Here is a 13042-nt window from a genome sequence, read left to right on the forward strand (position 1 = left end):
GCCATAAAAAAGGATGAAATAATGCCACTTGTGCAACATGGATGGACCTAGAAGTTACCATACTAAGTGAAGTAAGTCAGACAGAGAAAGACAAATATCATATAATACCACTTATATGTGGAATCTAAAAAACTGATACAAATGAATTTATTTACAAAACAGAAACAGACTCACAGACATAGAAAACAAATGTATGGTTACCAAAGGGGAAAGGTTGGGGGGGAGGGATAAATTAGGAGGTTGGGATTAAAATATGCACACTACAATATGTAAAATAGATAATCAACAAGGACCTACTGTAGAGCACAGGGAACTCTACTCAGTACTCTGTAATGACCTGTATGGGAAAAGCATCTAAAAAACAGTGGCTATATGTATATGTATAACTGATTCACTTTGCTGTATACCTGAAACTAACACAACATTGTAAATCAACTATACTCCAATATAAAACAAAAAAATTTTTAAGTGTAAGACAAAATGGTAAACTAAAAACAAAACAAAGAAAAACCCCAACACCTCCTCCTTTCTATTATTACTTATGTCTCTATATTTAGTCACATTCCCTCATTCTTCTAAATGGCATTTAAATTCAAATAGCAAAGATAGAGATCGTGCATCAAACAAGACAGAAAGTCTTCCTGTTAATCTGAGTATCAAAGAAGAAAAAAAGGTTTTAAGTAATGCAGTAAAACTTAAATGCTGTAAAAAATAATGGCTTTTGCTACATTAGCAATGAATGTTTCTTTCTACAGTTTTTTAAACTCAATAGTTTCCAAAAAATATTATTCTCGTTCATAGTATGATCATTTATTTCTTCATTCCGGAAATATTTATCAATTTTAAACAAACACTGCTCACTGCTAGAGAGGGAAAAAAAGCTGCAGATATCATTAGTTGACTCTTTTCGTTGAAACTGGAATTAAAAGATATTTATTACATTGGAAAGTCAGGTTTATTCATTGTGGCTGAGATTGATGAATATGATTGTAGGTGAGAAATACATAAATAGTAAAACAAAAAAATCAGTTAACTAAGAAAATGTCACATATGTAATCTCACAAGAACATGAACTTCAGTTCAGCTTCTTTTATTTTTATGCTGCTTAATTTTCTATACATTACACGTATCATACATACATACTTGTTATACAAAAATTTATACAAAAATCCAAGTAATTTAACATCTTAAAAAGGGAGAGGGACATACTGCTTTTGATTCCTGGTACTATCGTGTTTAAATACTTTTAAATTCAGATTTCAAGGAGACAAAAAATCGAAAGCCATTAATTTTTCAGAAAGACATGTTCACATAAATTCATTATTCAAGTATATTTTTATTGAAACAATAAACCATCTGACTGGTTGCAAAGTCAAGCTGAATAAGCCATGATGTTGAGCAAAAGCAGAGCTTTCTCTCTGTGCTTTCGTCAGCCTAGAATCAGCTTCTAACATATGAGATGCAGGGCACAACCGTGATTTCTATCCTGACAGTATTAAATGCCATATCATAGGGCTGAGAATGCACACCCTGTACGGCTTGTCTACAGAGTCTCATTAAAAATATAATACTAGAGGGGACTTCCGTGGTGGCGCAGCGGCTGAGAGTCTGCCTGCCTATGCAGGGGACACAGGTTCGTGCCCCGGTCCGGGAGGATCCCATGTGCCGCGGAGCGGCTGGGCCCGTGAGCCATGGCCGCTGAGCCTGCACGTCCGGAGCCTGTGCTCCGCAACGGGAGAGGCCACAACAGTGAGAGGCCCACGTATCGCAAAAAAAAAAAAAAAAAAAAAAAAAAAAAAAATATATATATATATATATATATAATACTAGAAAGAATAATAACAATAATTAGAAATTTTACTTTCCCTAATTTCTTTTTTACTCAACTTGAAAAACAGTACATCATTTTCATTGTCCTTGGCAACTTGACATCATACCTGAAGGAGTAATTTAAACATCCTATGGACAAAATACATAAACTTCTAAAAGATGTTGGTATTGTTTAATTAATTCAGTTATAATTTCGTTCTACAGTTATCAATCACAGCAAATATAAAGAATTTAAAACAATATTCCTCACCAAAGTATTAACATGTTTTTAAAAATTGAATTGTTGAGGCATAAAAACATTATGTGATTTGCCCAAGGTCATGAGAGGAATGAGGGGCAGAGGAAAGAGCATTTTTTTTCCTAACTGAAGTGTCTGTACTAAACCCTAGGTTATGCCACCTTGCAAAACTAGCTCAGTGCAAGAGATACAGAAACTAGATGCATTATTTAGGAATGTTTGTTTAACCTTCATTGCTGTTATTAATAAACTTAACTTTAAGAATCTATGTTTATGATACATTATTAGGAAATTATAAAAAGAACCATGATCATTTTCTGAATAATTAGGCATGTAACAAGTTATTGTTTAAATCTGACACAATGGATTGCAGAAACAAAATTGACAATACAATGTTAAACGAGTTCAGTGAAAGATGCTTATTAACATGATTTTTTAAAAAATACTAATTACAGAACCCACAAAATTTTGAAGACAGTCCTACAGACATAGACGTATTAATATAAATGTATTAAAGAGTCTTCTAGTCGATCTTTTGTTTGTTATGAAAACGTTCTAGCAAAGCACTCATAATGTTTCCGGGTATTCTTTGGTGCTTATCAATCAAAGCTTGAACAGCATCCTTCGTCTATCAAGAAAACAAAAGAAAGGCCGTTATTCTTTTAGTTCTCAATGTAGATATGTAGTTAGGAAGGATTTTAACATACTATTACTTATGAGAAGTCTTCCCTAACTTAGCACCCATCACTACTCAGAATAAATGATTTCCTTCTCAGCATGCCCATAGCATATTTCTTTTTTTTTAAGGTAATACTGTTTATTTAACTTCAAAACCCTTTCAGCATTCTAAACATACAAAAAAGTAACAGAACGTTGCAAATTGTGTTTAGTACAGAAGGTTCTTGAACTTTCATTGATGCAGTGGTTCTTCCCTGTGCATAGCATATTTCTTATACTTACTTTATTACACTTGAATTACAGATACTGTCTGCATGGCAACTTTCTACACCAGGTTGTAAGCTCCTTAAAATACATCTTAGCATTTCTCCAGCACTGAGCACAGCAATGCCTTGCACATAATAAACACTAAAAAGAACTGAAGGGAAAAAAATCAGAAGAAAAATGTAGTAGGAAATTTTCTGGTAGGCAAATGGAAGTTTTCACTCCTTTTCACCCATTAATAAACTTTTATGTATTTGTCTTTCATGACCATACACACCAATCACATCAGGCAATGCGACAGGAAAAAGTGAGGAAAACTATGAACGAGCAGATGTGCTTTAGTCCTTTACCCCAATTTCTAGATAATTTAACAGGAATTTAAATTAAGTCATAGCAATGGAAAAGTCAATTAGGATATATCAAGAAATCTAAAACTATTTGTTCCCATTAAATTCATGACAAATTTCAACAATTTTTAATTTATTGTTTTAAATTTATTTTATTGAAGTATAGTTGATTTACAATAACAATTTTTACTTTAAATCAGCTTGTGGCGCTCTAAAAAAACTTTTTCTGCGTGCACATAGTACAGGTAGGCACACCTGTACACACTTCTTTTCAGATGCTAAGCTTTATTAAGCCTTCTTTTTACAAATCTTGGACCTTCATTTATTTTTAAATATAATTAAGAAACCCTAGCCCAAAGATGTCTTTTAAAAATATGCCTCTCTAATGCACAAGTTTTCACATCTGCGAGATGAGAACAATTTCATACGCTTACGATAAGGATTACATGAAACTGAAGCCATGTCTTCAGGCACTGAGCACAGCGACTGACACACAGGTTGTGTTCTGTGCCGTATATTTTTAAAATTTTATTCATTCACTCAGAAAATACTAGATGCTTTGGAAGCTATAACGTTAGTGAAACAAGTCTCTGATCTCAAGGAGCTCACAATAAGCATAATCAAGGACAAAGTAGTTAGAATGTAAGCTCATTTGTGAGCTGTATCATCTGAGATGTGAAGAGAACACATCTGAAGTTCATCGGTGGCCGGTGACCAGGGAAGTTTGCGTGGACGGGGTACTGTTTGGTCTCGGTCTCCCCCGGCCTGTGAGATTTCAATAGCAGTGAAGAAAGCAGCAAGAGCGAAAAGACCACAAGAAAACAGTTAAGCGACGGAGAGCTGGCATTTCGGGTATGTGTTCATTTGCTGGGCAGTATAAGGCTTTACAGGTAGGTTTCAATTAAATCACGAAGGGAGTTAAATACCAAGTGAAAAAGTAGAGACTTTGTTTGGTATGAATTGATGTATCAAGGAAGAACTTCTGGGTGGAGAAGTATGAGGTCTGTGCATTAAGAAAATACAGCTCTCGCAAAGATCACTAATGACCCCCTTGTGTCACTAAATCCCACGGACATTCTTTTCATCTGACGTGACCATTGATCCTGCTTCTGGAACTCACACCCCTGGAGGAAAAGCTGGGTTTTCAGGACGCTCCCTTTCAACCGCCTTTTGCAGATTTACACTCCCCAAATCAAGCACTGACTATTCCTCCAGGGCTCAGGAAGCTTTCCACAGCGTAAATTACCATCCATTTGCTGCCGACTCCCAGATGTATATCTCCAGCCGCCCAGCCGCAGATAGGAGTGTTCAATATGACTTCCCTTGAATGTTTTAAAGGCACCTCAAACTCAACATGCTTCAGCAAATGGCCATGAATCCAGCCCAGTAACCCAAACCTGGGAATCATCCTTAACAATTCCTGCTTCTCATTCACTGAGAGTAAGAATCCATCGGTGGCATCCGTTAGCTCACCTCCCAGTACCACTCAAATCTACGCACTTCTCCCCACCTTCCTTCCACCTTAATAGGACATGTATATTATATATACCTGTACATATAAATAAATCTGTACTTAACGTATGTGTGGATATGTGTATGCAGAATGCAGAGAGAGAGTCAGAGACAGATGGAAACAGAACAGATTTCTTTAAGACTGAGAGAACTTCAAGGCCGTATCCCAAGTGCCCTCTTCAGCATGAGTACAGGTATTTTAATTTAGATTTAGTGTCTACAAAATGCATCTTCTCCACAATCAAATGCCTGAACAGTCTAGCTCCCATTTCTTAAATGAGGTTTCATTTCTACATCAATTTAGATGTTGGTAATTTTGAATTTGCGATAATCCAGGGATCATTGTGCTACAGTTTATGCTTATATTGTAAGCAATGGAGATTGGAAATTCATATGTATCCACAAAAGGAAAATTTCAAGTATTCTTTATTTCAAGTTTACTTTAGTTCAGCAATGACAACTTACCATCAGAAATACGGATATGACAACTATATATTTAAGGAAATTCCCTCAAGAAATTTTACTAAACTATGCTTTCGTAGACAACTTCTGTTACTTTAAATACTGATAACAAAGTACATAAAGTAACTGGAGACAGTGACTGAGGTATTTCAATGATTCAGGAAGGCCTCTTCTTTTTACCAGTTTGAATTGGTAAATATATAAATATATATTTTAACGTCTAAAATATCTAACTCTACCAGTGCCATGAATATATTTCTCACTCATGAAAAATCAAGTCCCAGGAATTTAATGATCAGTAATATATTCTCCTTAACTGAGAAAAATAAGGGAACAGGATTCACTTAATTTTAGACCTGGACGAAACCTCTGAGATATCCATTTTAATCTCCCCATTCTACAGTTGAGGACTCTGAGACTCAGGGAGGAACATACCATTTACCCAACCTGACTCTGCTGCCTGGTGGGAGAGTTAGGGTTAGGACTCAGATCCCTAAACTTCCGGGCCAGTTTCTCTTCCCTCTCTCTCCATTACCTTGTATCTTAACCATAAAAATGGACGGTATTTGTAAAAAAGTATTCCTAACTTGCTCTGACCCAATTAAATCCTAATAGTTAGGCGGGAAAAACCTTTTTAAAGAACAAAACAGAGTTCAGCTCTGTGCTAAAGGAGAATGCATTTGTCAGGGAGCTGCGGAGATGTGGTACAGGAACAATAAAGTGTGTGGGCAGAAGCAACATGACAGGGTGAGGGCTGAGCCCTGGTGTCATCTGAAGTCACCACCGTGAGGCATCACCTGGGGATGGGAGAAGTGCTGTGCACAGAGCCTGCCCGGACTGGGAAACCAGTGTGGGAGGGGTTTCCTTTCAGGAAAAGGATTGCTACACTCTCTGAGTTAACTCACCTAACCAGTTAGTAGAACACCTAGCAGGAGGTACGTTTTCTCAGAATGCAGCTCACAGACAAGGAACATAAGGTATCATTAATGTTACCTTTGTCAAGCTTCCTACATACCCGCTGCTTGATGTGAACAGTCTCATCTGATGTGACATTCTAGCTGCCGCGGCTGGGCATCCTTTCCTAAGTGCCAGACCTTGCTGAGCCCTGGGCATTACAGGTGCTCGTCTGCTCGGCCTCTTCTGGGCCATCCCTGTGGAAAGGATCCTGTCCCGCCCCGTTAACGCCCAGTGTGGCTGTGTGCCTGCCTTGGCCAGTGTCACTGCGGGTGAACGGCTACTTCCAATGGCCTCTCCTAAACAAAATCCCTAGTCTGCTATTCACGGGCCGAAAAATAGAGTTTCCACTTACTTTTCCAGTTTCCTCTCAACCAAATGCTCGCTCCCCACTCAGCTAGTGATTCCCCCAGTTTATTCCAGAGCTGTTATTAGCTGCTATTCCAGGAAAAACCAGGAGCTGGTTTTGGTCAGATGAGACTGGGCAAAGCTCTTTGAAACAAAGTTAAATAGACCTCTTTATTGCGGGGCTTCTTAGAACCTTCACAGTGTTCACATGCTTTGCGAAATTCCCGAAGGCGAATTTATTAGGCACCCTTCCCAACCTCACTCTCCTAGTCCTATCAGGCTGCTCTACACTGTTGGTGTGTGCAGTCAACTTTCCTACCACTGTTCCTCTGTTGGAACTCTTCCCTCCTGCCCCAAGTCCGCATGTCCAAGTCCCGTCCGTCTTTCAAGACCTACCACAAATGCCCTCAATTCTAGGAAGCGTTTCCTATTTTTTCCCTCACAAAGCAGTCTCCTTCCCTTTTGAGCTTCTCCTGGTCTCACTCAGACTCGGCCTCCCTACTGCTTCTAGTGATCTTTCTAAAAGCAAACCTACTACATCAGTCATCTGCTTTCAGTAGCTACCCATGGCTTTCAAGAAACAAAATCAAGGATGTGCCTTCGTGGTCCAGACGCTCCTATGTTTCCAGCCTCATTGTCTGTACTCTCTATCCCTTTAGCTACTCCAGACCACCCTCAACTCCCTGAAGACTTTACGCCAGTTCGTGCTGCCACCCTTTCATACGCTGTTTCCTCTACCTCTCTACTCTTCACCCAGCGAATCCCTTTTCGCCTTTCAAAACTGAATTCAAGCATCACTTCCTTCAAGGAGGCGTCCCTGGTTTAATTTAGATGTTTTTCCTTTGTGTTTCCATAATACCCTAAAACAGCAGGTCTCAACCAGGGGAGATTTTTGTCTCCCAGGGGATAATGGCAACGTCTAGAGATGTTTTTTTATTGTCACAGTGAGTGAGGGATAGCAACGAGATGCTACCAGTATCTAGTGAGTAAACACCCTACGGTGCACAGAACAACCACACAACAAAATACCAATAGTGCCCAGGTTGACAAATCGTGCCACAAGCACACCAGTGTGCTAACGCGTCACCTTAAAAGCATCGATTTAGTTATTTACCTGCCACACTGGGCCACAAGCTCCTAGAGCAACAGCAGTAGCCAGCAGTCATGGAACACCTGCTAGAGGGCAGACACTGCTCTCAATGATGGATGTCCTCAATCGCATGTGACCCCCAGGGGTAACTCTGCGAGTGGGCTCTGTTCTCTCCCCTGCTCCCCTGCCCGAGCAAACAAACAGGGGCACTAGAACAATCTGACTTCACAACCCACACTCTTAAACACGATTCCATGTTCCTCCCGAGGTATTTCTACCAGACAAAAGCAATTTCTTTTCATGGAGGTCAAAGCTTTCTTCTTCTGAATATCACTTAACGAAACCTTTTAATTAACGGTGCCAAGAACTTTAACCTCAACACAATTGGCATTTTAGAAAGAACGGTTCTTTGCTGGGGGCGGGGCGGGTGTCCTGTGCACTATAGAATGTTTATCAGCATCCCCGGCCTCTACCCACTGGACGCCAACAGCACGACCTCCTCCCAAGTCTCATCCGTGGTGACAATAAAAATGTCTCCAGACGTTGCCAGATGTCCCCTGGGGGGAACATCACCACTGATCCAGGACATGCTTGTAGAATTATTTAATTTTTAAAATAAAACCTGAAAGTACAAATATGTCCTAAAACTAAGAAAGAAAGAATAATTTACCTTTTCAGCTAGTTCTTCTGCCGTGATCTTTGGATCGTACGGAATAGGGTCACCTAAATAGGTGCGTAACTTCACTGGAAAACCTCCATACATTGGGGCAAACGGATAACGGAACTTCTCATACAGCCACCTAAATAACCCTGTTGTAAAGAAAACAAAATCATTTTAATTGGCTAAATATTCTGAGCATGTAACTGTAAACTTTCAAATTAATTATGTAAGACTTAGAGGATGGAGGCAAACAGGATCACCTCCTGGCAATTAATACAATACTTTTTTAAAAGATGAGCTTTCCATTGATCGTAGCAAATGTACCACACTAATGCAAGATGTGAATAACGGAAGAAACTGGGGAGTGGTGAGGTTTGTGGCTACTCTCTCTGCCTTCTGCTCAATTTTTCTGTAAACCTAAAAATGCTCAAAAAAATAAGGTCTATTAATTAGGGGGGAAAGATGAGCTTTTAAAAGTGTAAGAATTTAAAAAGGCAAACTAATTACTATTATTGAAAAACACAGCATAAAGATTGCAACAAAAAGCTAGAAGCTAAAAAGTCCAAAGACTCACAAATACGTGACTTACACAAACAAAAGAAAAAATGAAAGCATAAAATAAATTCAAGTAAACATGAGACTAAAATGCACCAATAAACTAAGTAAAGGCTAAAAACATTACTGTAAACTAGGAAAAAGAATTGTTAATGCTAATGACCAACCATGAAATTTAGCAAGATTAAAAGTGGTAATAATGTAACATAAACTGACAGACTAAGACTAAGTTTAAAAAAAAAGAATCCAAAACATGACAAGCAACATGGAATACATAATTAAGAATTGCACTGAGGGCTTCCCTGGCAGCGCAGTGGTTGAGAGTCCGCCTGCTGATGCAGGGGACGCGGGTTCGTGCCCCGGTCCGGGAAGATCCCACATGCCGCAGAGCGGCTGGGCCCGTGAGCCATGGCCGCTGAGCCTGCACGTCCGGAGCCTGTGCTCCGCAGTGGGAGAGGCCACAACGGTGAGAGGCCCGCGTACCGCAAAAAAAAAAAAAAAAAAAAAAAAAAAAATGAATTGTACTGAAAGTTTAAAACACTTTATATATGGAAACACAGAATATACCATAAGACCCAAAGTAATACTCAAAAAAATATACCACTACACACCAACTTTTGAGATATTCAACTTTTAAAGTAAAAAAAGCAGTCAAAAAGAACTTTTTTTTTTTTTGCGGTACGCGGGTCTCTCACTGCTATGGCCTCGCCTGTTGCAGAGCACAGGCTCCGGACGCGCAGGCCCAGCGGCCATGGCTCACGGGCCCAGCCGCTCCGCGGCATGTGGGATCCTCCCGGACCGGGGCACGAACCCGCATCCCCTGCATCAGCAGGCGGACTCTCAACCACTGCGCCACCAGGGAAACCCAGTCAAAAAGAATTTTAAAACCACTTTACAATTAAAGAAACAAAATTAGGAATAATTTCTGGTATGCAACTTAAATTCTAAAGAAATGATCTGAGAGAAAATTAGAAGGATTAATTACACAATAAAAGTTAAACATCACATCAATCTGCCTTTCCATTCCAAATTTGAAGAAAAAGAACTAAAAAAACACATAATGGAATATCAACAATATACCAACACAGACATAAAAGGAACAACAGAAGTTTAAGGTTTTCAGGATGGGATTTGTATGTGGGTGGGAACACTAACAATATAGCACTAGGAATAAAACATAATCAATCAAATATAATATATAAACCATAGGGTACAAAGCAAACTATAAAACTAAAAAAAAAGAGAGAGACTTTGCAAAGAGAAAGCACACTGAATTGTTATCACTCATATTATAGCTAGGTTCAAAGCTTACTTTGTTATCAATAAATTAAAGGTAGGCAAAAAGAACTTTTCAATGTAAATCTATCATGGTTCAAAAAAAAACAAGAGGTAACCGAAATAAATTAAAGCAAATGATATCTCCTTAGGTTGTTAATCTTAATTCAATATTTTCTTGTCTAAGAACCTACTGTATAGCACAGGGAACTCTACTCAACACTCTGTAATGACCTATATGGGAAAAGAATCTAAAACAGAGTGGCTATGTGTATATGTATAACTGATTCACTTTGCTGTACACCTGAAACTAACACAACATTGTAAAATCCACTATACTCCAACAGAAATTAATTTCTTAAAATTTAAGAGATTTATGCAAACATATATATATACTTTTTTCAAGATAAATAGACTTACAAATTCTGCCCTCCCAATTTTTTTATTGCCATCTATTTTTACAGCTGTCATTTCTTCAGGAATGAGTTAGGAAGATAGTCTTTATTTACAAATAAGTACATTTGTTTTAAACCTCAACAACATGATTTAACACAGTAAATTAGAAAATTCACTCTGTAATTTTAAAAAGCCCATGATAAATAACCTTCAGTATATACGTGAGACTCTTAACAAAAATCTAACATCTAGAACCACCATTACTTAGAACCAGTTATCATTTAGAGTTTAAAGAGAAAAACATCTAAATAGTACATGCATTTTCTAAAGCAATAATTCAAAAAGTTTTCCTGTAGTGTTCAAAAGCCCAAATATTTAAAATATTACATTCTAAATATTACATTACAATTAGCAAAAACATATGAATCAGAACTTACTTGTTCCTCCGAGGGATCTAAATCCTTCTCGAATATTTTGTGTAAACATAGGAATAATGGGCTAAAGAGAGAATTTGAATTAAAAAGTAAATACGTGAATCCATTTGATGTCTCTAATGCAGACTTTTGAGGGCCTGTTTAAGTCACAAAACCAAGGCATTTTAAAAATAAAGGTATACTGTTATCACCAGTGTGATTTATCAGACTAAAATGAACATGATCATTTGTAGAAAAATATAAATTGGAAACACTACCTTCTAGTGGTAATATATAATATTTCATTTACCGACTTTCCTATCATTCCACATGAACTCTTGAAACTCAAAATTAAGATTAAAGTGATCATTAATTTCATTAAGTAAAATGAATGTACTAATTAAACTGGTTTCAGTGGGCTACTGAAGAAAAAGTTTCAAAACAGAAATTCTCTCTATGGAGAAACTTACATATGTTCAAATGACAAGTTTTAGCAAGAGGCTGTCATGGAATTAGTGAAACACCATGTTTTTGTGAGCTTATTAAATCTAATAATGTTCAACATCAATGAAAAGTAAGTATAATACTCAACACCAAAAAAAGTAAAAAAAGGAAAAACATATACATAAAAGAACACGTTCTATCATTATTTTGGAGGATGTCTGCTCAAAAGTTCATGGTTTTTATTTTTCCATGAACATTATTGGTTAAATATGATTTTTTAAAAATGGAGACCTTATCTAAATGTCATGAAACAATGGATAAAGTAGCAAAGGATCATGCAAGGAAGTTACGCCACGGCGAAACTAAAGTAGATAAAAAATTGAATAAAACACTTTAAGAGGTACACATTCAGTACATACTGAATTAAATGATGTTTTAGAATAGATAAAACTGGAAGGGGGGGCGAGGATCATTTTACTTACAGTCTACTATCAGCATTTGTTAATACAGAATTACTTGCCTGAGTGAGCAGGGTTTGAAACATTTAAATAAGCTGACATTTAAAAAGCCGTTCCTTTTCAGCTTTGGAAACCAGTGAAATCTGGTGGACCAAAGGGAAGAGTCTACAGACACAGCTTTCTTCATAAAACATACTCCCTTTCAATCACCTAACTGATCATTTAGTTTTTATCACTCTCCCCTCACTAGAAGCAAGACCCCCCATAGCAGAGACTTGGTTTCGTTCACTGCTGGAAACACCTAGAACAGTGCCTGGAATAAAGCAGGTACTAAAAGACAGTGTGACAGGTGAACTAAAGAAGGAATGAATCAACAGGACAGAGAGAAAATGCTAATTCTAAGGAATTAGCTTGTATTCTCTGAATACAAAGGGTAGGAAACAGGCAGCAGCAATTTTAAAACCAGAAAAGCCGGGTAAAGAAGAAGCAGTCCGATGAATAATTTAAAATCTGATGGAGTTAATTCATAAAGCTAACACCTAAGACAAAGTAGACTGACTCTTTTGTAAAAAAATTCAGATTATGATTTTCCTAAAACCACCACTAGTTTTGTAGAATAAAGTGATGGTTGGAATCCTAATGTTTTAAATACTTCTACTATGTCTTTAGAGTTGAGAACTTAAGATGCCCAGGAAGGAACAGAAAGCTTTCAGCTCATATATACACCACTTTGCCTTCTCTGATCAGTGCTGCTAGGTTTTTGTCTACTGACTGGCATGAACCCCGAAGTTAGTATTGAAGGCTGCACTTTATAAAGACTCTTCAGGTATATATATATCATCCTTTAAATGGCTAACTCTCCAGAAGCTGGGCATTTCTAGAAGATACTAAACCGGAGAAGGCTTACCCTACAAACTCAGTATTCCAGGCTATACCCTGGTTTCTAAATTTACATTCAAGCTTGCAGCCTTACAGCTGCAAGCATTACCTTATTACAACTTCATACTGTAGTTCGTTCCTTTGTTTGCGCACACTTTGTATAACAAGGTAGTTGCATAAGTAACCTAGAATCAAATTGATCACATGTATACATGTATCTCTGTACGTGTATGTACAC

At 37.7% G+C, this 13042-nt stretch overlaps 1 protein-coding gene across 11 annotated transcripts in view; it reads right to left on the minus strand.

Moving 5' to 3' along the window:
* Positions 1 to 1074: 1074 nt before the first annotated feature.
* Positions 1075 to 13042, minus strand: part of TMEM68 (transmembrane protein 68) — a 34380-nt gene continuing 22412 nt past the window's right edge. For all 11 annotated transcript variants that reach the window (XM_073794397.1, XM_019925332.3, XM_019925326.3 and 8 more), the window contains 3 exons: positions 11048 to 11108; positions 8394 to 8533; positions 1075 to 2696 (listed from right to left, as the gene is read on the minus strand). In XM_073794397.1, the coding sequence (XP_073650498.1) occupies positions 2592 to 2696; positions 8394 to 8533; positions 11048 to 11108 (306 nt within the window). In that variant the 3' untranslated portion in view covers positions 1075 to 2591. The remainder of the gene's footprint in view (positions 2697 to 8393; positions 8534 to 11047; positions 11109 to 13042) is intronic.

The sequence above is a fragment of the Tursiops truncatus genome, chromosome 17, assembly GCF_011762595.2.
Source record: "Tursiops truncatus isolate mTurTru1 chromosome 17, mTurTru1.mat.Y, whole genome shotgun sequence".
In the NCBI taxonomy this organism is placed as follows: domain Eukaryota; kingdom Metazoa; phylum Chordata; class Mammalia; order Artiodactyla; family Delphinidae; genus Tursiops; species Tursiops truncatus.